Source organism: Chionomys nivalis, chromosome 8, assembly GCF_950005125.1.
Source record: "Chionomys nivalis chromosome 8, mChiNiv1.1, whole genome shotgun sequence".
NCBI lineage: Eukaryota > Metazoa > Chordata > Mammalia > Rodentia > Cricetidae > Chionomys > Chionomys nivalis.
Genome location: NC_080093.1, coordinates 51,580,977 through 51,602,100, shown reverse-complemented (window position 1 = coordinate 51,602,100; position 21,124 = coordinate 51,580,977). Strand labels below are relative to the sequence as shown.

The 21,124-nt window shown below is 51.3% G+C and overlaps 1 protein-coding gene across 2 annotated transcripts in view; it reads right to left on the bottom strand.

Moving 5' to 3' along the window:
• Lrp5 (LDL receptor related protein 5) overlaps nt 1-15,902 on the bottom strand; it is a 106,121-nt gene extending 90,219 nt beyond the window's left edge. For both annotated transcript variants that reach the window (XM_057778592.1, XM_057778593.1), the window contains exon 1: nt 15,716-15,902. In XM_057778592.1, coding sequence (XP_057634575.1) covers nt 15,716-15,800 — 85 coding nt within the window. In that variant the 5' untranslated portion in view covers nt 15,801-15,902. The remainder of the gene's footprint in view (nt 1-15,715) is intronic.
• Between the last annotated feature and the right edge of the window lie 5,222 nt (nt 15,903-21,124).

Here is a 21,124-nt window from a genome sequence, read left to right as displayed (position 1 = left end):
GTAGCCAGGGCTGCAACTCAGACATAGCCTCTAGTGACGCCGGGTTTTCGGGACTCCACCTGCCCTGCATCTGCAGTGACCTGAGCCTGGACTCCTCTTTAGTTGAGAAACTAGCACTAGACACAACAGCTCAGAGCTCGAATGCTTGCTCAGTATGTAGGAAGCCCAGCACTTGGACAGACAGACAGACAGACAGACAGCCAAGGAAAAGTCACTGAGACTCAAGGTAACACAGACATCAGAGTCCTACTGTCCCCAAAAGTGATGCAGATCGAGAATTCGGCATAGATGAACTCAGAGATACAGGACTGGAGCTGCAGTCCGGCTGTGGTGCCTGAGCCACACCCTGAGAATCACCGTCAACCCCAACCCCGCAACAGTCAGTCAGACCTGCCAGCTAGCCCGCTTGGCACTGACGCATTTCCATGGAGGTGGGAGAAGGTGGGATGGCCCAGGCCCTCCCTTGTGGGCCAGAGAGGGAAGTGGTTCCCGTGTGGCCACAAAGATCTCATTGTTCTGTCCTCAGAGAGGAAACTGGAGAACCGATTTCAGAAACAAGCCTACCTTTGTAGCGGCTCCTGTTTCCTTTAAGAGCTGCAGAAACCAGTCATAAAAACCGCCAAATTTATCATCGCTCTCCAAAATCTGTTTATTGAGCCAAAGTCGCAGACTTCTGCTTTCAAACAAGTCACAGCTTTGGAAAAAAAGTGGGCACCCAGGTGCCAAGACCCAGGGGCCACTGCCCCAAATGGTGACGGGTGCCAACTCAGGATCCAGTAACACGCTTTCCCCTTTGTGGCCAACTGGAGCGATGAAATGAGAGAAGATACAAGCCACCTCTGGGGTTGCAGGATGGCGTTTAACCCTCGGCCTTCTGGCCCCAGCCAAGCTTATCAAAGCACCAACATCTCAGAGGTTTGGGAGTTTGAGGTCTGGCTGTCTTGGAGCCTCACTGGGTGGTAGATCTGGAGGTTGGTGGGGATACAGAAGAGCCTAGGAGCCCTTCCCACAGTGCCTGCGGACACTAGGGCACACGACCTCTGCAGCAGGGACCCAAATTTCTTATCAAAGAAATCCAGAAAGAGGATCTACTTTGATTGTTCTGGGATAGATCCTGGTTTAGTGAACCCACAGATCTCATGCCTGCCCACCTTCCTAGCCTGCTGTCCGCCAGATGTCACCAGATCCCCACAGGAGGTGGATCTGCTGTCACCTGTGCTACAGACAAGAAGACTGAGACCTAAGGAAGGCAAGGAACTTCACAAAGTACCATCTGGGGCAACTCTGCCAAGGGGATTCAGATGCCTGGTTGGGGAGGGGGATCACCTGATTCAATAGGGAGCAGTGTGTGGGAGTACACACCTATGATCTCTGCACTACAGAGGCTGAGGCTCAAAAGCAGTCTAGATAGGCTACAAAGAAAGATTCTGTCTCAGAAAAGGGTAGCAGAGGCCGGGCGGTGGTGGCGCACGCCTTTAATCCCAGCACTCGGGAGGCAGAGGCAGGCGGATCTCTGTGAGTTCGAGGCCAGCCTGGTTTACAAGAGCTAGTTCCAGGACAGGAACCAAAAACTACGGAGAAACCTTGTCTCGAAAAAAAAAAAAAAAAAAAGAAAAAAAAGAAAAGGGTAGCAGATGGGGATGGGGTGCTGGAGAGATGGCTCAGGTTAGGAGCATCAGCTGCTCTTCCAGAGAACCTGGGTTCAGTCCCCAGCACCCACATGACTGCTCACAACTGTCTGTGAACCCATGATCATGTCTTCTGATATCAGAGGACACCAGGTACAACTGCATAGTCATACATGCAGGCAAAACAATTATACATATAAAATAAACTTTTAAAAACATTACTGGGCATTTTCCTCAATGCCCAGACTCCTCTGCAAAAGTATCAGCTATGAAAAAACATCCAGCTGTTCGGCACATAGTCCACAGGAGTGCCCAGGTGGCCCTCGTCTTCCCCACTACACAGGACCAGCAGACAAGCCTCTCCACCTGTTTTTTTTGTTGTTGTTTTGTTTTTTGTTTTTTTTTTTTAAAGATTTATTTATTATGTGTACAACATTCCTTCCATGTGTGCCTGAATGCCAGAAGGGGGCGCTGGGTCTCATTATAGATGGCTGTGAGCCACCATGTGGTTGCTGGGAATTGAACTCAGGACCTCTGGAAGAGCAGTCAGTGCTCTTAACCACTGAGCCATTTCTCCAGCCCTTGTTTGTTTTTTTTTTTTTTTTTTTTTGTGGTTTTTCGAGACAAGGTTTCTCTCTGTGGCTTTGGAGTCTGTCCTGGAACTAGTTTTTGTGGACCAGGCTGGCCTCGAACTCACAGAGATCCGCCTGCCTCTGCCTCCCGAGTGCTGGGATTAAAGGCGTGCGCCACCACCACCCGGCTCCCCACCTGTTCTTATGGGGCCCGCCTGCCAGATAGCACAGGGCCAGCAGCAGAGCATGGCCAGTCAGCGAAGGTAAGCAACCCTAAGGGTTTCGATCAGGGCTCCAGGCTAGGCAGCTCCCCTCATAGCACCAGGCAGGGCCCATGTTCTCCTCAGCCTCAGCACTCACTTCTACAGGACAGAGTTGTGAAGACAGCAAACATGGAGACCATACAACAACAGAGATATAAGGCCCTGAGCTGGTTAGTTTGAAGCCAACTTGACACAAGCTAGAGTTATCTGAAAAGAAGGAACCTCAATTGAGAAAATGCGTCCATAAGATCTGGCTGTAGGGAGGATGGAGAGATTGCTCAGTGGTTAAGAGCATTGGCTGCTCTTCTGGGGGTCCCAAGTTCAGTTCCCAGCACCCACATGGTGGCTCATAACCATCTATAAGGGCTTCTGATGCCCTCTTCTGTCTGATGCCCTCTTCTGTCATGTAGGCATACATGCAAACAGGGCATTCATATACATAAATCTTTAAACCCAGCCCACTGTGCATGGGGTCACTCCTGAGCTAGTGGTTCGGAGCAAGCCAGTGAGCAGCATCCCTCCATGGCCTCTGCATCGGTTCCTCCCTCCAGGTTCCTGCCCTGACTTCCTTCAATGGCTGACTACAATGTGGAAGTGGAAGCCAAATAACCCATTCCTCCCCAGCTTGCTTCTTGTCATGGTGTCTCATGGAAGCAACAGACACCCTAACTAGGACAAGCCCCATGTGCCACCTCCTCAGTTTCCACCCAGGCTTTGTGGGTACCTGAGGGTCTGCAGATAGCAGACAGACATCCCCCACAAGATCAATCTAAAGCTTCCATAACTGGGAGCTCAGAGGTAGATGGGGGAAAGCCCAAGAGGCTTCATGCCTGCAAGCTCGGCTCTGCTCAGCCACCAGGCACTACTCAGTGAACACAGCCCCTCAGAAGGAAAGATTTTTCTCTAACAGACTGTGTTTCAAGGTTGAAGTGAGCAGCCACAGGCTGGATGCCGCCTTCCACCAGCTCTCACTGAATAAATCTGATGTGTGTCTCCACCTACCGCTGCTCTCGAACCTCCTGAGGACAGGGACAACTGAAGAGACTCAAGTCCTCCAGCAGCTGCTCTGCCAGCTCTGCACCATATAGCTGTATAGGCAAGCATAGTCCTGGTGCCATGGAGAGACGGTGCCAGTCAGCTGTGTCTTGCCTCCAGCCCCAACACCTGCTTTGTGCTTTCTTTTAAGGTTAGGTCCTATGCAGCCCAGGCTGATCTTAGATGTACTATATAGCTGAGGATGACCTTGACTTTCTGATCATACTGCCTCTAGCTCCTGAGCACTGGCATTCCTTGTGTGCCAACATGCTCAGATGCACCATAACGTCTTAATGCCACCCCAGAGCCCTCGGAGCTAACCAGCAGGACACCAGGTCTGTGTTTCTTCAGCTCTGCAACAAAGATGGAGTGGTAAAACCGGAATTCAAGCATACAGACTCTGGAGAGCACAACAGAAAGGAACCAGGGCAACATGCTTCTCATTAAAGCTCCAACATTCTAAGTGCCACAGGAAAGGGGTCCAGCAATGGCTCAGAGGTCAAGAGCACTGGCTGCTCTTGTAGGACTCAGACTGAGTTCCCAGCATCCACACTGCACTCACAACCCTTCTAACTGCAGCTCCAGGAAATCAGTTCCCTCTGGCCTCTGCAAGCAACTGCATGCATAGCATACATTCACACAAACACAGGAAGAAAACGAAAAACTTTTATTATTTCATTTTCCTGAGAGTAAAAGGGTCATAGAAAGCTTTTTCAACATGATAAAAACAAGCTGGTCTTGGTGGCACACACCTTAATCTCAGGACTCAGGAGGTAGAGGCAGGAGGATAGAAGTTCAAGACCAGCTTAAGCTACACGGAAGTCTGAGTCTAACCTGAGACTCTGTCACAAAAATAAAAAAATAAAAAAAGATGTAAGTATCATGTGAAGCTTGCAGGTACCAGGCGCCATCATGACGTTACACAGTCCAGTCTACACACGGTCAGCCAACATCACACGGACAGGTCTCATGGTCTGGTGTGTTTGAGTGGCATGGGCTGCTCCTCAGTGAAAACAGCTCTGTCCATGGCAGGCCTCAAGTCCATGTCCTGGAAACATGAGCCTCCACACGTGGCTCAGAAGCCATGAGGCAGGGCAGGTACCCCACAAACTGATAGGTAACAGGGGATCTACTCCCAATAGGGGCCCACAGAAGGTTCTGGTCTCTGTGAAGATAAATAGGCCTGGGAAAATGCTACAAGACCAGAGGCTAGGAAGGGCCTGCCAGGCCAAATGTTCCCACTTCAGACACTACAGAACTGAAGAAGTTTACTGAGAAAGCTACGGGCACAGTGAAAATCTGGTTTAAAGACAATGGGGGAGGCAGGAGTGGTGGTTCCCAACTTAATCCCAATACTTGGGAAGCAGAGGCAGGCAATGCTCTGGGTTTGAGGACGCCCTGATCTACAGAGCTCCAGATCAGTCATGGCTACACGAAGGAACCCTGTCTCAAAAACCCAAAGAAAACGGGGGAGTGTAGGAATGGCTCAGCTGCTCTTTCGGGGAACCCAAGCTCGGCTCCCAGCACCCATCTGGGACAGTTCACAAGCTTCTCTAACTCCAGCTCAGGGGATCTAATGCCCTCTTCTGGGCTCCTCAGCTGCTACACTCATGTGCAGACGAAACACACATACACCTCACTAAAAGTCAAGTCAAATCTTTAAAAGGAAAAAAGAAAATGGGTTGGGAATGATAAAGTGCTTTCCTGGCATCCATCAAACCCTGGTTTCAACCCCCAGCGCCGAATAAAACGGGGAGTGCTGGTGCATGCCTGTAACTGAAACAGGAAGCACAGCCTGGGATAAATGAGACTCTGTGCCACACACTCACACTCGCAAGCACACACACACACACACACACGAGAAACAAATTACTCTGTTTAGAACATAAGATAAACAGGCTAGAAGAAGGTTCCAGAAAGCATGGTGACCAACATCATCCATAGTTGTCGCCCATCCTGCCTTTTCACCAAATGAGCACTGTGGGGCCAAGGGGTGAAGCCTCAGAGCCCTGACGGTTGAAGTGAGGGAAATAGAAATGACATCCACGCTGAGCTTCCAACTTGAACAGAGAGGGCTGGGACAATGTGGCCACACCCTGACTCACACCACCCAGTTTCAAGAATTGAGTTGGTTTGGGGACAGCATGGTGTAGTGGCCTGGCCTCCAGAAGCATACGGAGAACACATCTTGCCCGAAGTCACCTGGTATGCATTATGATTGGCTCCAGGCCCAGACCCGGCCTGCCCCCTGTACGCGAGGATATGAGCTGACAGGGGACAAAGGCTGGAGGGCACCCAGGCTGAGTTCTGGCTAGGCCACACTGGGCAGCTATTAATGGCCCATTGAGCAATTTCCTGAGAGTTCTGCCAGGCAGGAGCAGCCTTCCCATTAGAGCTTGCAGAAGGGACAGTCCAGGGAAGCTCTAGGAGGCACTCACCTTTTATTCTGTAATGATTTGAGAAGGAAAACAATATGCTTGGTAATTATCTATGCCTTCAGATTGAAGCTGAAAGTAGTCTGCTCTGGAGTGGGCTTCCCAGGCGAGCATGGTGGCAGGGGTGTTCCCACAGAGTCCACTATCAGCCCACTGAAAGCAAAACATGGTATCTAATTAAAAACCCAGATGCTGAGATGGGCTCTGTCACAGGTGGTGGACGAATTGACTTCCACAGCCAGGGGGTAGAGAACACATCACATCTGTTCCCTGACACCTGCTGGATGTCACCGTCTACTGTTCCCAGACCAAGAGATCAAAGGACGAGGTCAAGAGGCTTACTTTGCAAGAATAAAAACCCAAAGACAGTCAACAAGCTTCCCAAACAGAACACAGGGGAGGGGTTTGCACAGTTATCTCAAAACACCTGACAGTACAAAGATCAGGCAGAGAGGCACAGGCCACCTGGTGGGAGGGTCCAGGGTCAGGAGCCACGTGTCTGAGGACAGGACACCACACAGGGAAGAGTGGCAATCTGGTTGAACAGAGACATAATGTGAGATATTTGTACTCTGTGTGAAGATGAATTGCTGTGACTGGTATAATAAAAAGCTGACCGGCCAATAGTTAGGCAGAAGGTATAGGTGGAACTTCCAGGCTAAGAGAAAACTGGGGAAAGGAAAGGTTTAGTCACCAGACAGAGAGAAAACAGAAGGTGCAAGATGGAAGAGAGGTAACACTTGTCTGTTTTCAACAACTCAGGAGGGTGAGGAGAAAGACCTGCAAAAATCAAACATACAAGTCATATTGATCCAACAAGTCAGCCAAGGGCTGACAGACCCTCACACCAGGGTCTCGCTATAGCCAAACGTAGAGACAACCCAAGGTCCAGAGCTCACAAGATGAGCATCTCTGTTCCAGGGATTGGTACTGAGCTATAAAGAAGATAATTCTGGTGCAGGCAAAGCTCAAAAGGACTATGATGTTTGCCTTAAACATCATGTAAATAAGCCAGACAAATATTAACTCCACAAACATGAATTCCCCGAAAGAGTCAGACTTACGGGAACATGGAGCAGAAGAGACGACTAACCAGGACCAGGGCTGAGCGGGGATGGAAGTGACCTTGTTATAGGTGAAACATTTCTGCTGGGGTGATGAAAATTTATGGAAACAGATGGCAATATACAACATTGACAATGTGATGATGTCACAGACACTGCACACTCACAGTCAGGGGTCAGGTGATGGCTTGGGGTCACTCCTGAAAACCTGAGCTAGATCCATAGGGACCCACATGGATGGAGAGCACTGGCTCCCGTGAGTTGTTCTCTGACCTACACATGTGTGCTATAGGGTGTACATGTGCCACCCCCAACCCCTCCCATGTACAATAACTATGTAATAAAAACTAAAATGAACAGACACGAGAGATACAGCTCTGTGGTTTAGAGCACTGGCTGCTCTTCCAGAGGACAGGGGTTTGGTTCCCAGCACCCACATGGAAATTCACAACTGTCTGTAACTTTTCCAGAGGATCTGATGTCCTGTTCTGGTCTCTGTGGACAAAGAACACAAGTATACCGACATACAGGAAGGCAAAATAACTATACACATACAAATAAGTAACTTTTTAAATGAACAGAAACAGTCGAAACTCCAAGTTTTATTCGATTCAATTTACTGCAATAAAAAAGGCTGTTCCACAGCACTCAGGAAGGACAGACAGGAGAATCTCTGTGAGTTCGAAGCCAGCCTGGTCTACAGAGCAAGTTCCAGGACAGCCAAGGCTACACAGAGAAATCCTGTCTTGAAAAAAAAAAATTTAAAGATTTCTCCAATGAGCTGGAGATAAGAATACTGGCTGCTCTTGCAGAGGATAGGTTTAGCTCCCAGCACCTACATAATGGTTCTCAGGCTTCAGGGAATCTGTGACACCTTTTCTGGTCTCTGTGAACACATGATACACAGCCAAACATGGAATCAAACACTCATAAACATATAATAAAGTAAATAAATCTTTCTTTTTTAAAAAAAAAAAAGTTTTCCTAAATAAAAACATAGGAGTTGGGTACACTCAACAGTAGAATGTGTATTGAGTACAGGCCTTGGGTTCGCACACACAGACACATGCACCCGTGTAAACACACATGTACACACATACACACACACACTGGGTGGGCATAGCACATACACTCAACAGTAGAATGTGTGCTGAGCACAGGCTTTGGGTTCCAAACCCAACACCACATACACAAACACACTCATGCGCTCACGCACACACACACACACACCAAGTGGGCATACATAGCACACCTAGATCCCAGAGACCATTTTTCTAGGCAGCCTGAACCCTCTAGCAGTGACCCCATGGTTTGAACACCTATGGAAAAGGCCACCTCAGGGGTGTCCTGTAGTAGGCAGGGCTCTACCAGGCACATCTGCAAGAGAATCATAAGGACAGCTCAAGGCACGTGTATGATAGACCCCAGGTATCCTCTATATTCCCAGATGCCTACAGATGAAGCATCACCTTGGCCACAATGGGTCAGCCTGTCACCAGTGCCCCTCCTAAAAGACCATCCCTGCCTCCTGGCTGTGTAAATGACGGCCAAAGAAAAGGACAACGGGCAAACATTTAACCACCAGCTTGGAGCACACCCTGATGCTCATGCAGGCTCACCAGGCAGGCTCTACTGCCACCGGGCCATTACCAAGAGGAGGTGGTGTGACCTGCTGCAGTCAAGGGGCAGTGGGTAGCAGGGCCCACACCAGGCAGTACAGCCACACAGTCTCTCGGCCCTACCTGGGCCATCTTTTAAAAAGATATTCTCTGACTACAAGAAAAGGCCTAAGACACAGACATTGGTGCAGACCAAGCCTTCACAACACAGTCCAGTGTGGCTCAGCCTCTTGCTGAGGGCAGGCAGAAGGCTCTGGCTGCCCCTTGCACTGCCTCTCCCCACAGTGGGTAACTGCTGGTGGCCGCAGCACTGGCAAACACGCAAACAAACACAACGAAAGACAGACCTGTTCTGTCAATGTGACAAAAATACCGAGAAATGCAACTTGAGGGAGTGCAGGTTTATTCGGGTTAGAGAAAGCAAGGCAGGAGCTTGAAGCAGCAGGTCACTTCTCCCATCCAGAGCAGAGAGAAATGAACGAATGCATACTCACTGTTCAGCTTTCTCCACTCTTAGAGGGCCCAGGGCCCAGACCCAGGAACAAAGCCACACCCAATTAAGGAAAGAATTACAGAGGTCCACAGACATGCGCAAAGACAAACCCGAGCTACACAGTGGCCCGCAGACGAACCCCATCTACACAGTGGCTCACAGACCAACCTGATCTACAGTGGCTCACAGACCAACCAACCCGATCTACACAGTGACCCACAGACCAACCCGATCTATACAGTGGCTCACAGACCAACTTGATCTACAGTCGTCTTAGGTGCTGACAGGAGATTGTGTCACGTCGACAACTAAAACTAACCACACAGAAGGTCTCTACCAGAGACTGTGGGTCCCAGGGGCTGGAACTGCAGAGATGGGGCTGGGCCCATAGGCTGGTGAGGTAACAGGACAGACCTGAAAGGGTCTGAAATCAAATGTGGTGCCAACTACACCCACAAGGTGACAGGGACAAATTGGAAGCAACAGTGTCAGACAGGGAGACAAGTAAAGACTCAGCCAAGCTTGGTAAAGCCTCAAAGAATGGGTCAGCTGATTTTGTTTTACCATTAAGGAAACTGAGGCACACAAACAAGAACACTTCAGGGCTCCACATGGAGGCAGAAAGCTGTGGTGGGACCCTCAGCAGCCCTAGACACTGGCACAGATGCCCATGGCCATGCTGACAGCCCCTCAGAGCATATTAGGTTCCACTGGAACTCAAGGTTATCATAGTAAACCATTGTCTAGAAGATCAAGCAGGACTCACTAGGGGTCAGTGAGATGCCAACCACTCCCACACTGTGGCAGGCAAGGGATAAACTGGAAGCCCAAGGCTGAAGCTACGTAATGATTCCTTGGGACTCAGAGTACAAGGACCAAGGTATACTTACCACGTTGACAAAGGTTCCATATGCTAGACACACATATCTCGACAGGCCCATCTCAAAGAGGTGTGACTTTTGGCTTAGGGCCACCCCAGAAGCACTGATCTCCAGCATCTTAAGCCACTTCCCAGTCCCACACTGGACAAAAAATTCAGTTCTGCCGTCGGCACTCAGCCTCCATTAAAAGGGAACCTGGGGAGCTGGAGAGATGGCTCAGCGGTTAAGAGCACTATCTGCCCTTCCAGAGATCTTGAGTTCAATTCCCAGCAACCTCATGGTGGCTCACAATCATCTACAGTGAGATCTGGTGCCCTCTTCTAGCTTACAGGCATACATGCAGGCAGAACACTGCACATATAATAAAAAATAAATAATAAAAAAAAAATAAATAAAAAGGAACCTGGGTACCCAAGAGGGGCTCCAAGTGTCTCCCTCACTGTGGTGGTGAGGGAAGGAACACTGTGTCCTTCCAGGCTTCACAGATCCCACAGGTGCTGGCAAGGCTGGCTGATCAGCTCAATTTTGTAGCTGTGGAAACTGAGGCCAAGAGCCAGCAAGCCACTCTTCAGAGGCTGGAGGGAAAGCAGGGTAGACCCGCCAGCTAGGCCTGGGGCCACCTCCCTGTGGGCCCCACAGCTGCCTCCACCCGTCACACTTGGACTGCTCTGCCCCAGGCGGCTGGCTCAGAGCCCACAAGAGGCTTTCCAAGCAAATGTGAGCAGAGTCACGAAGCCCAGAAGCTGGGCGCAGCCCTCAGCTCCCACCACGCCTGCCCCCACAGAATCCTGTTTCCAGAGGCTATTGAGTGATCCAACTTGGTGCCTCCTGACCACAGTGTCCAGCTCCCTGTGGGTCTGTGAGAATACTCAGTCCACACTCTCAGGACCCAGGCTCCATACAGATGGCTGTGAAGAGAAACGGGCTGACGGGAGGCCAGCACAGACTGCCTCGCTTCTGAACCTCCTGACACAGCCCCCCAGCTCATCTGCTGAAAGCCACAGGCAACCAGGACCAACTCAACCAGAGAGTAAACAGATAAACTTCGGTCTATCCGCAGAGTAGAATAGCACTCAGCCATAAAACAGGCTACAAGCTACAAAGAAGTCGGACAGAGTATACAAAATACAGCCAGGTACAAGATGGCTAATTCTAGCTACTCAGGGGACTGAGACAGGGGGATTGCTTGAGCCCAAGAGTTCAAGGCCAGCCTGGGCAACACAGAAAGACACTATCAGCCCCCAAGAAGTGACTAGAATGGGCAGACCCCAGAGACAGCACAAAAACTGCAGTTGGGAGATGGGAAGCTACTGTCCAATGAAAATGGGATTTGCTTTGGAACAATGAAAATGTTTTATTAATTGATGGTTGCAATCCACAAGTATGGCCAATGCCAGGGCTATGCATGCTTGAGACAAGGTGAGACCCTGGTGTGACTCCTAGGATGTGTCAATTCCAATATTTAAGACGTATTTGTATGGGTAGTTTACCTATGTATGTGCACCACATGCATGCAGTGCCCACATAGGCCAGAAGAGGGGGTATATTCCCTAGAACTGGAGTTACAAACATGTTACAACATGGAGCTGCCATATTGGTGCTGGAAATTGAACCCTGGTCCTTTTTAAGAGTAATAAGTGTTCTTAACCAGTAAGCCATCTCTCCATCCCCTTCAATCCCAATTTTTATTTTTATTTCTTCAGTTGATTATTTTTGGAGGGTGACTAGGTAGTGTTTTAAGAAGAGGCTGGCCTTGAGTTCGGGACCCTTCTGCCTTCACTCCTGAGTGCTGGGAGGCCAGCATGTGCCAGCATGACCAGCTAGTTCCAGAGCTGCTGGACAGATGGTTATTGCTCTTGTAGAGGATGTGTGTAGTCCCCAGCACCACACAGGGCAGTTCACAGTAGCCTGTCTAGACTCCTAGCTCCTGGGTATCCGATGCCCTCTTCTGTACTCCAATAGTGAACTAGACTCGCACATATGCACACACACACACACACACACACATAACTTAAAATAAAAATAAATCTTTTTAAAAATTCAGTTCCAAAGCCAAGTATGATAGTGCATGCCTTTAATCCCAGACTCAGAAGGCAGAGGCAGGTGGATCTCTATGAGTTCAAGGTCAACTTGGTCTACACATCCAGTTCCAGGCCAACCACAGCTTCAGTAAACTCTGTTCTCAAATTTCAAAAAATAACCAAAATAATAATAATAATAACCCCAGGGGCTGGAGAGATGGCTCAGTGGTTAAGAGCACTGACTGCTCTTCCAAAGGTCCTGAGTTCAATTCCCAGCAACCACATGGTGGCTCATAACCATCTGTAGTGAGATCTGGTGCCCTCTTGTGGCCTACAGGCAGGATACTGTATAAATAAATAAATCTTAAAAAAAAAAATAATAATAATAATAATAATAACCCCAGTTCCACACCATTCACCTAAGTCAGCCCTGGCTGAATCCAGCCTGATGTCTAATCTTCCTTGCCTCTAGGTCACAGACGAACTGACCTCTCTCAGCAGAGACTATCTGGCCCTTGAGGACTGAGGTCTGGACCCTCTGGTCCATGTGCCCAGGGTGAGGACTCATTTTGCCATAGCTTTATACCAGTCCCAGTGTCCTATGTGCCCCTCCACATGGGTACCCAGACACCACGACCGTCTATGTCTGCTACCCTGTCCCATTCCACCCAGCAAGCTTAACCTGGCGCCAGTCACCAGAAAAACAGGTATGGTAGTTAAGAGTCAGGGGTGCTCCCACTAAGAAGTTACTACGGGTACAGTAGTGAGAGTGAGGGGTGCTCCCACTAAGTTACTAAACTATGACAGGAAGGATTTTCATGGTCATGTTCCTGGGGAGAAAAGCAAGGGTGAAGTCAGCTGCCTACCTCCCCCAGCAAGTGACAAGGCTGGGACGAGACTTTGGGCTGCAGATCCACATCACTTTATTTCCCAACTCTCATTTGTGGCCACAGAGTTAAACTCATCAGTTACTGAATACCCAGGATCACAACACAGAAGAAAAGTCCAGCACAGGGCCTGGGGAGACGGCTCGGCTGGTAAAGCCTGAGACATACCTGAGCCCCATGTGAAGAGCCAGGCATGGTAACAGGCTTATACTCAGTGAGGCCCGGTTCCAGGTGAGAAACCTTGTCTCAAGGAACAAGGCAGATGGCTCCCAAGGAACACTACCCAAGACTGACCTCTTGCCTTCGTATCACATGACGGAAAACTACAAAAGGGTGACCTCTGGCCTTTACATGCACAGGCATGCACACACATGAACACACACACACAAAGACAAAAATCCAGACCATGCACCACCAGCCTCCAGAATTCCAGGCCAGAAAGATCAAAGGCCATGTCACACAACTGTCCCTGAAGCTCTGCCTCCACTACCCAGACCTGGGCTAGGGATGGTACTGACAAGTATCAGGGTATTACACGCACCTAACACGCCCTGCTGCCACATGAAAGAAAAGGGCACCAGATCCTTATACCAAACACAGGGAGGCTATGTAAGCCCCCCCAAATACAACGTGCAACTAGGCATAAAACCCTGGCTGGTCTGACCATCCCACTCTCCTGCCCCCAGGGCACCCACTTGCAAAGTAGGTGGCAGAATCCTCACCTGGCGGCTCCCCACCCCCACACCCTGTGTGAATCCTGCTAGATGCCTGAGCAGTGACATTCTATAGTCAAAATAAAAAGGGTTCCAACCATGCCGGGAACTGTGAGGTGGCCTTCCCCAGAGACGCTCAGGACAAATGCTGGATCAAACAGGTTGCCTGGGTAATTTGTAGCACAGTGGGATCAAGGAACAGGATCCTCATTTGGAGGAGACTCACTCAGCATTTAGTTAACCCACTATAACCCAACATGTGCTGGCTGGGCCCTCCCAGGGGCAGGCAGGCAGCCCACATCTGCAGGAACCTCCTCCAGGAGACCAGACAGGCTGGGCTGGTCCTGGGACAAGTGCTCTGGGCCCGTAGGAGGGAAGCCTAGGGTTTCTAGGCTGGGGAATGCCGCTCTCCACACGGGGACCACTAGAACAAAGGCTTTTCTGTGGGCCCACAGCTTCAATTTGCAACAGGAAGCAATCAGGAAAAATAATTAGCTGCCCACTTACTGCCTTCTCTCCAGACTCCCAAAGCGTGAATCTCACACAGACGTTTGGGGGGCACACAGCCACCAAGAACAGTCAAAATAAGAGCCTCGGGGAGATTCCTCCCTTGCTTCCATTTTAGGCCTGGATTACCCCATCAGCTGGTACTCCTGGGGCCTGGCTTCCTAATGTTAAAATAATCAACTCTATTTTTGCCTCATACACCACCAAACTATAAAGATGTTAAGTCTGGGATACTAGACGACGGGGCAGGGGATTCCAGAAATGTCAACCCACCTCAGACAGGAAAGTCGACTTACAAACCCCACCTTTAAAACAAACAGCCCCTCCACCCCCAAACCCCTTCTGCAGCCACGACCCAGGCATTTCCGGAAAGAGCAGCGCTGGCCTGGACTTCCCACGGCCTGTCACGGTTTTGTCTTCGCCTTGTTTTGCTAGCACCAGACATGACCGGAAAATGTAAACACGGTCCCGAGGGAGACAAGTTTAGGGGGAGACTCCCCCAGAGCCCTCAGGCTGAGGGCGAAAGCTCCAGAACTAGAGGAAGCCAGCCCCCTCTCTCCCCCGCCCAAAAAGATAAAAGAAAAAAGAAACCTGGGTGTAAGGGACTGCAACCCAGGGAATCCGAGCAGAGAGCCAGGCCCAGCCACCTCCCTCAACTGTCTACCCTGGAAATACACAGGGGGACAGCTGTTCGCCTTAATAAGACCCAGACAAAGGGACCTGAAGTTGTCCCCCTACCCCACCCCAAACTTCCATCAACACCATCCAGGAGTTCAAGACTATCTGCCGGACCCTTGGACAGCCACACTCCAGAAAAACAAAACACAACACACCCGAAAACAATGATTTAGGTGGCAAGAGGCTTGCTTTAAAAACCACATGGCAATCTCCGAATTAAAAGAACATGTGTAGCATTTCCAACTCCTTCGTTTCTCGAGAGTCCGCCTGACCTCAACTCCACCCCTCAGGACACACCAAAAGTTAGAAAGTTCCCCAGCCGGCCACTTCCCCAAAGGTGAGTCTAAATGAGACAGGTTCATACCTCCCCACACCAAGGCACCCACGCAACCGATCCCGGGGATGGACACTGGTCAGCGGTGGCCAGCGCCACCGTTTGGGGGCCCAAGCGATCAGATGGGTCACTGGGGTCACGGGGCACCTGGCAGGTGTCGGTCGGTTTGGAAGGCTGACAGCCATGCAAGTCAGAGAGACGCAGCCAGGGCCAGGCCTCCCCTCGCGGGGCTCTCCGAACTTCCTAGCTTGCAACTTCAGGCACTTCCCAGGGCTCGGTAGGCCGGCCGCCGCCGAAGGGAGGCTCGCGAAAAGTTTTCCCAGTAGTTCGCGACAGGCCAGGCCTGCGCAGGGCCATCGTGAAGCCCGTGGGTGCACTGCTGAGCGCGCCCCGCGCCCCGAGCCCCGAGCCCCGGGCAGGTAAGGGCCCGCCCGCGCCGCACCTGGCGGGCTCTGTCCCCGAGGAGGGGCCCCGGCGGGAGAGACAAAGGGCCCGCGCGCGGTCCCCCGGCGCGCGCTCCAACTCGCCCGCAACTTGCCAAGTGGCTGCTGCGACCCCGGCCATTGTCCCCCGCGCCCACCTTACCCGCGGCGGGGGCCAGGCTGCAGCACAGCGCCAGCAGCAGCAGCAGCGGCGACGGCGGAGGGGCCCGGGTCGGCGCCGTTTCCATGTCGTCCGGCGGCCGGGAGCGCCGCGCGCTCACTCGGGCTCCATGGCGCGCGCGGCGGCGGTGGATCCTCACGGCTCCCGGCGCCTCCTGCTCCCGCCTCGGGCGCCGCGGCCCAAGACGACGCGGGAGGAGGGAGCGGAAGCCGAGCCGGTCTCCGCCCCCCGCGCCGCCCGCGCCCCCCGCCAAGCCGCGCCCTCCTGCGGGCGCCGGGGAGCCCTGTAAGCGCGTCCCTCCGGCCCACGACGGAGAGGTTCCCGCGAGCAGGTGGGTCACCTGCTGAACCGCTGCACTGACTGGTGGGGATACCGAGGCAAGGGGAGGCGTGACCCACGCAGCCAGGGGGCCTCGGAGCTGGAAGTTGGGACGGGGGTGTCCCCTGAGCCAGATTTGGGCGTTTCACCACAACTGCTGCCACCTGGCCCAGAGACACCTGGCTTCACTTGGGAAGCGCGCAGGAACAAGAGCAGGAGTGGGTGGTGCTGGAGGAACTGGGGGCTTTTACTTTTAGATTTATTTTATGTGTTAGAGTGTTTGCCTACATAAATGTGCACCACATGTGGGAAGGAGTCTGAGGAGACTAGAATAGGGTGTCATATTCCCTGTAACTGGAGTTACAGGTGAGTGTGAGCCTCCATGAAATGCAGGGACCGCACCCAGATCCCTGCAAGAGCAGTAAGGGTTTCTAGCTGCTAAGCCATCTCTCCAGCACAGCTTTCTAGAACCTCATACCTTGACCGAGTCTAGGTGTAATCTCTTCATCTCTTCACGTCCTTATAAAGTGAGATGACAGAGCCGGGCGGTGGTGGCGCATGCCTTTAATCCCAGCACTCGGGAGGCAGAGGCAGTTGGATCTCTGAGTTCGAGACCAGCCTGGTCTACAGAGCAAGTTCCAGGACAGGCTCCAAAGCTACACAGAGAAACCGTGTCTCAAAAAACAGAACAAAACAAAAGAATGTCAATGTCCACCTTGCAGGTAAAGAGGAAGGGCATGCCTGGTACCCAATAGCTGAGGTTCATCACCCACCCCACCCCCCCAGCACTGCACACAGGGTAGCACAGGTAGGAAGATCAAAATGAAGTTCAAGGTCAGCCAGCAAGATGGCTCCTGTTGACCTAGGTTCAGTCCTAGGAAGAGGTAAAGAGGAGTAGCTAATGGGGGGAGAGAAAAAGCCAGGACCAGAGTCCCCAGGGTCAAGGCTGAGATCTGAATGGTGAAGCAGCCCCTGGTGCAGGAAGAGCAATCTCCAGGAATGGTTGTATCCAACTTGACACTGGAAGAGGAATCGGGTCTAGAGGCCTTGGAGGGCCTTTGCAGGGTCTGGGGCATCCAGTGTCCTTGCTGGTTTATACTCACCCAGCCCATCTCCACCCCCTCCACCTTCAACTCAGAGCCAGGAACGTCCTCCCTCCCCTCCCCCCCAAGGCCTTCCACTTTCAATCTTTTCCCTTGGCCTCAGGTCACTGCAGCCAGTGACAGGCTAAATAAGCCAAATCTCATCGTCCTTGCCCTCAGCAGCTTGGTCAGAGAAGGAGCAGGAGGCTTGGGCTCTCACACAGCCTGACCTATCCACACCTCCTTTACCTCTTGACTTTATCTCACCGGCTGCTGGCCCCTTGCAGAGACACTGGGTAGACTCACTCCTGCCTCCCCCCACCCCTCATAGCCCACCCAGTCCTCTGTGCCAGTTGCCACTTAACAAGGTGTGTGTTTACTTCTTTATCTCCCCTTGGTTTCCTGTACATAGGCCAGGGCCCAGCACATAGTAGGTGTTCAATAAATAATGTTTGTTAAATGAGCACTGCAGGTTAGAGTTCTGAGTTTCCTTTCATTAAAGGAGCACCCTGAGTGCTGAGCAGGGTTGGGATGGACTGCGAGGAAGAAGCAAATGCAGGCCCAGATCTAAAAGGAACGCCTAAACAAGGGCCACCAAACAGAACGAGAAATGGCACCTCCGCCTTGCCCTGGGCTGGACTGCATCGGTCTTCAAGCCCAAGGCCCTATTGTGGATTTCCCTCCCTCCGTCTTGCTCTCCACAGCCACCACAGCAGAATCCCACCTCTGCCCACCAAGAGTACCAGGTACCTGTGTCCTTCAGGCTCCTGAGGACCAGCCTGTCCTCTCTCTGCTTAGCCGAGTCTCTGGTGCTCTGCACTGAAGTCCCAGGAAGCCCAAGCCTGTGTATCCACAAATTTGTGCCATTCCTTCCACTGTTTCTGGCCCACAGACCTCAAGTATCTAGGAAGAGTACAAACCAGCAGACGCATCCCAGAGGTACCTGGGATGCAGGTGAGGAGCTGGAGGCGGTGAGAGGCTCTGGTGAATTGTCAAGAAGAGCTCGGGGTCTTGCTGAGGGCACTAGCGATAGAGAGCGCAGAGGGGGACCACTGAAGTACAGGATGGTTCAAAGTTCAAAGCCAAGTTCTAAATTTGGAACTAGCATGCCAGTGAGATGGCTCAGCTGCTGAGGGTACTTGCCACAAGGCCTGGTGACCTGTGTTCAGTCCCTGTGACCTATGCCGTCGGGGGAGCAAACAGATTCCCACAGGCTGTTCTCTCACTACCATATGTGTTAGGAATTTTTTCCTAACGTGAGCTCTCTGCCGATGCAAATTCCCAATCAAGACAAACCAAAACAAGCCAAATTAAGAAATATCCAAGTTTAATGGGAGTCCTGCGCTCTCGGGTGGCCCCGAGGGGGAACCCAGAGGCCATGAACGTGACCACCGGGAGGAAGGAAAAGGGACCACGTGTTTCTCCTTTGGGAGCTCACATAAATACTCTGCGGGCATGGTCCTGACACCTAGCATGTTGGGATTTGGAGTCCAGACAAATACAACTCTCAGGCCTGGGGGCTGGAGCTATGCTCCCAACTTAACATTCCAGACTCTTTGGATATAGGGATGACATAAAATTGAAATGATAATCAACAATTTGGGCTCTCTAGGGAAAAGGGGCATTGACTCAAGTCTGGCTACTTCCTGCGGGTATAGGGCGATGTAGGGAAGGGGAGAGCTAGGTATTGTTGCGTCCACACTCAGGGAGAGGTGTGGCTGGAAAGACATCCCATGTACTGTCATCCCGGAGATGTCAGGCATCTGTTCCTTGAGGGAGGTGAGAAGGCAGGTGTCTAGAAAGAAAATATTGGAGCCGGACGGTGGTGGCGCACGCCTTTAATCCCAGCACTTTGGGAGGCAGAGGCAGGCGGATCTCTGTGAGTTCGAGACCAGCCTGGTCTACAAGAGTTCCAGGACAGGCTCCAAAACCACAGAGAAACCCTGTCTCGAAAAACACCAAAAAAAAAAAAAAAAAGAAAGAGAATATTGTTATTACCAAAAATGAGTGTGCCAGGATGAGGAGCCGGTAGACCCTTCATTGTGGCATCCTGGAAAACTGGAGGGTGGAAGGTCCTGTCTGCTGGACAGACCAAGTGTCCTGAGTAGGTGCCCACTTGATCCTGGAGAGATGGTACTAGCATGGATGTCCCAAGAGCTTAGCAGACAAGGGGGTGGTGAGGATTACTGTGTGAGGTCCTGTCCATCGAGGTTCAAGAGACCTAGGAGTTAACTGTTTGAGGAGTACTCTTTCCCCTGGGGAGAGCGGAGCAAGTTTAGGGGCATTAGGGTCCACTGGTGTGGTGGCAGGAAGACAACTGTCAGCGTGTGAGTGAAGAAGGGACCTTAAGAGAGGTAGGGTAGGTACCCCGCCAGTGGAGGAATTTGAACTGGGAGGTGATGGTTAAGGAGTAAGGGCCTGCCATAAAGCAGCTCAAAAGGGCTCAGGCCATAGGGAAATGTGGGTGGTCCTGAGGCGAGTAAGGGCAATGGGGAGAAGGGAGGGCCAAGATAACCTGAGTTCAATGGAGAGCTTGGTTAGTTGTGATGAGTCCATTATCTGTCTGGATGGTTTGTGGGATATCAAACCAAGGAATGATGTGGTCCAGGAGTACCTGAGCCACCACATCTGCCATTTCCCTAAAGGCTGGAAACACTTCTATCCATCCTGTAAGTGTCCACAAGTGTTAAGAGATAACGGAGTTTTTTTTACAAGTAGGCATATGAGTTAAATTAACCTGCCAATCTTTGCCTGGTCGGTGTCCGCGAAACTGGTGTAGAGACTGACGTATGTGGAGAGAGCCCTTTGTGGGTTGGCCTGGGCACACATCTGGCAGGAGTAAACCTGTAAAATAGAATCTTGGAGATGGGTGGGGTCAAAAAGGGACTCCAAGAAACAGAACAAAGCTTTGGGGAAGCGGCTAAGGATTTCTCTACCCAGTAAAGGTGCTGGGCAAGCAGGCATCACTAAGAAAGAATGAGAGAAAACAGTATGGATGCCATGCATAGCATAGACCCACGCTATTGTGGAATGAAGCTTTTCCTGGGGAGATGTCATACATGTCTAGTCATCCCAGATGAGGAGCCCACAACACCCCAAAGTACAGATGCCACCAAAGTCCAGCTTGGTAGAGCCTGAGTTTTATGGGAATTACTTACAGGGATATAGGTGAGGGGTTACCTATGGGAGCATAAATAACTCAAAGACAGCTGCATCAACAAAGCCCACCCCAGCATAAGTGACAGCTCCCAAAGCTGGAAACCTGGGGCTCACTGCACAGCCTGCAAACAGCATAACAGGTTAGAGAGACCTTTCCAGGTGCCTCAGTTGTCCTTAAACCTCTTCTGCTTCCAGGCAGCTAGTCTGGTCTCAGAGTTTTCTTTGCAGCTTGCCCTCGTTCCTCTGAGACAGACTCTCAGCTTTTATTGCATGTTATGGCAGAGAGGGGCTGTCTTAGGGTTTCTACTGCTGTGAAGAGACACCATGACCACGGTGACTCTTATAAAAGAAAGCATTTAATTGGAGTGGCTTACATTTTCAGAGGTTTAGTCCATTGTCATCATGGTGTGACATGGTGGTATGTAGGCAGACACGTGCTGGAGAAGTAGCCGAGAGTCCTGCATCTTGACCTGCAGGCAACAGGAAGTGGTCTGGGACACTGGCCGTGTCTGAAACATATATGAGACCTCAACACCCACCCCCACATTGACTCACTTCCTCCAACAAGGCCATACCTACTGTAACAAAGCCACACCTCCCAATAGTGCCACTGCCTATGAGCTTATGGGTGCCAATTACATCAAATTACCACAGGGGCCTAGTGGATCTGGTTGGTTTCAGGAACTTCCTGAAGCTATTTTGAGTTGTTTACCTTCCTTCTTAAGGAGCAGCCCTGCAGGGTAAAATATTTCAGTCTTGAAGAAAATGTTACACAACGTACCAGACTGAGCACATAAGCATGCATACATGACCTGTGTGCACATACATGCAA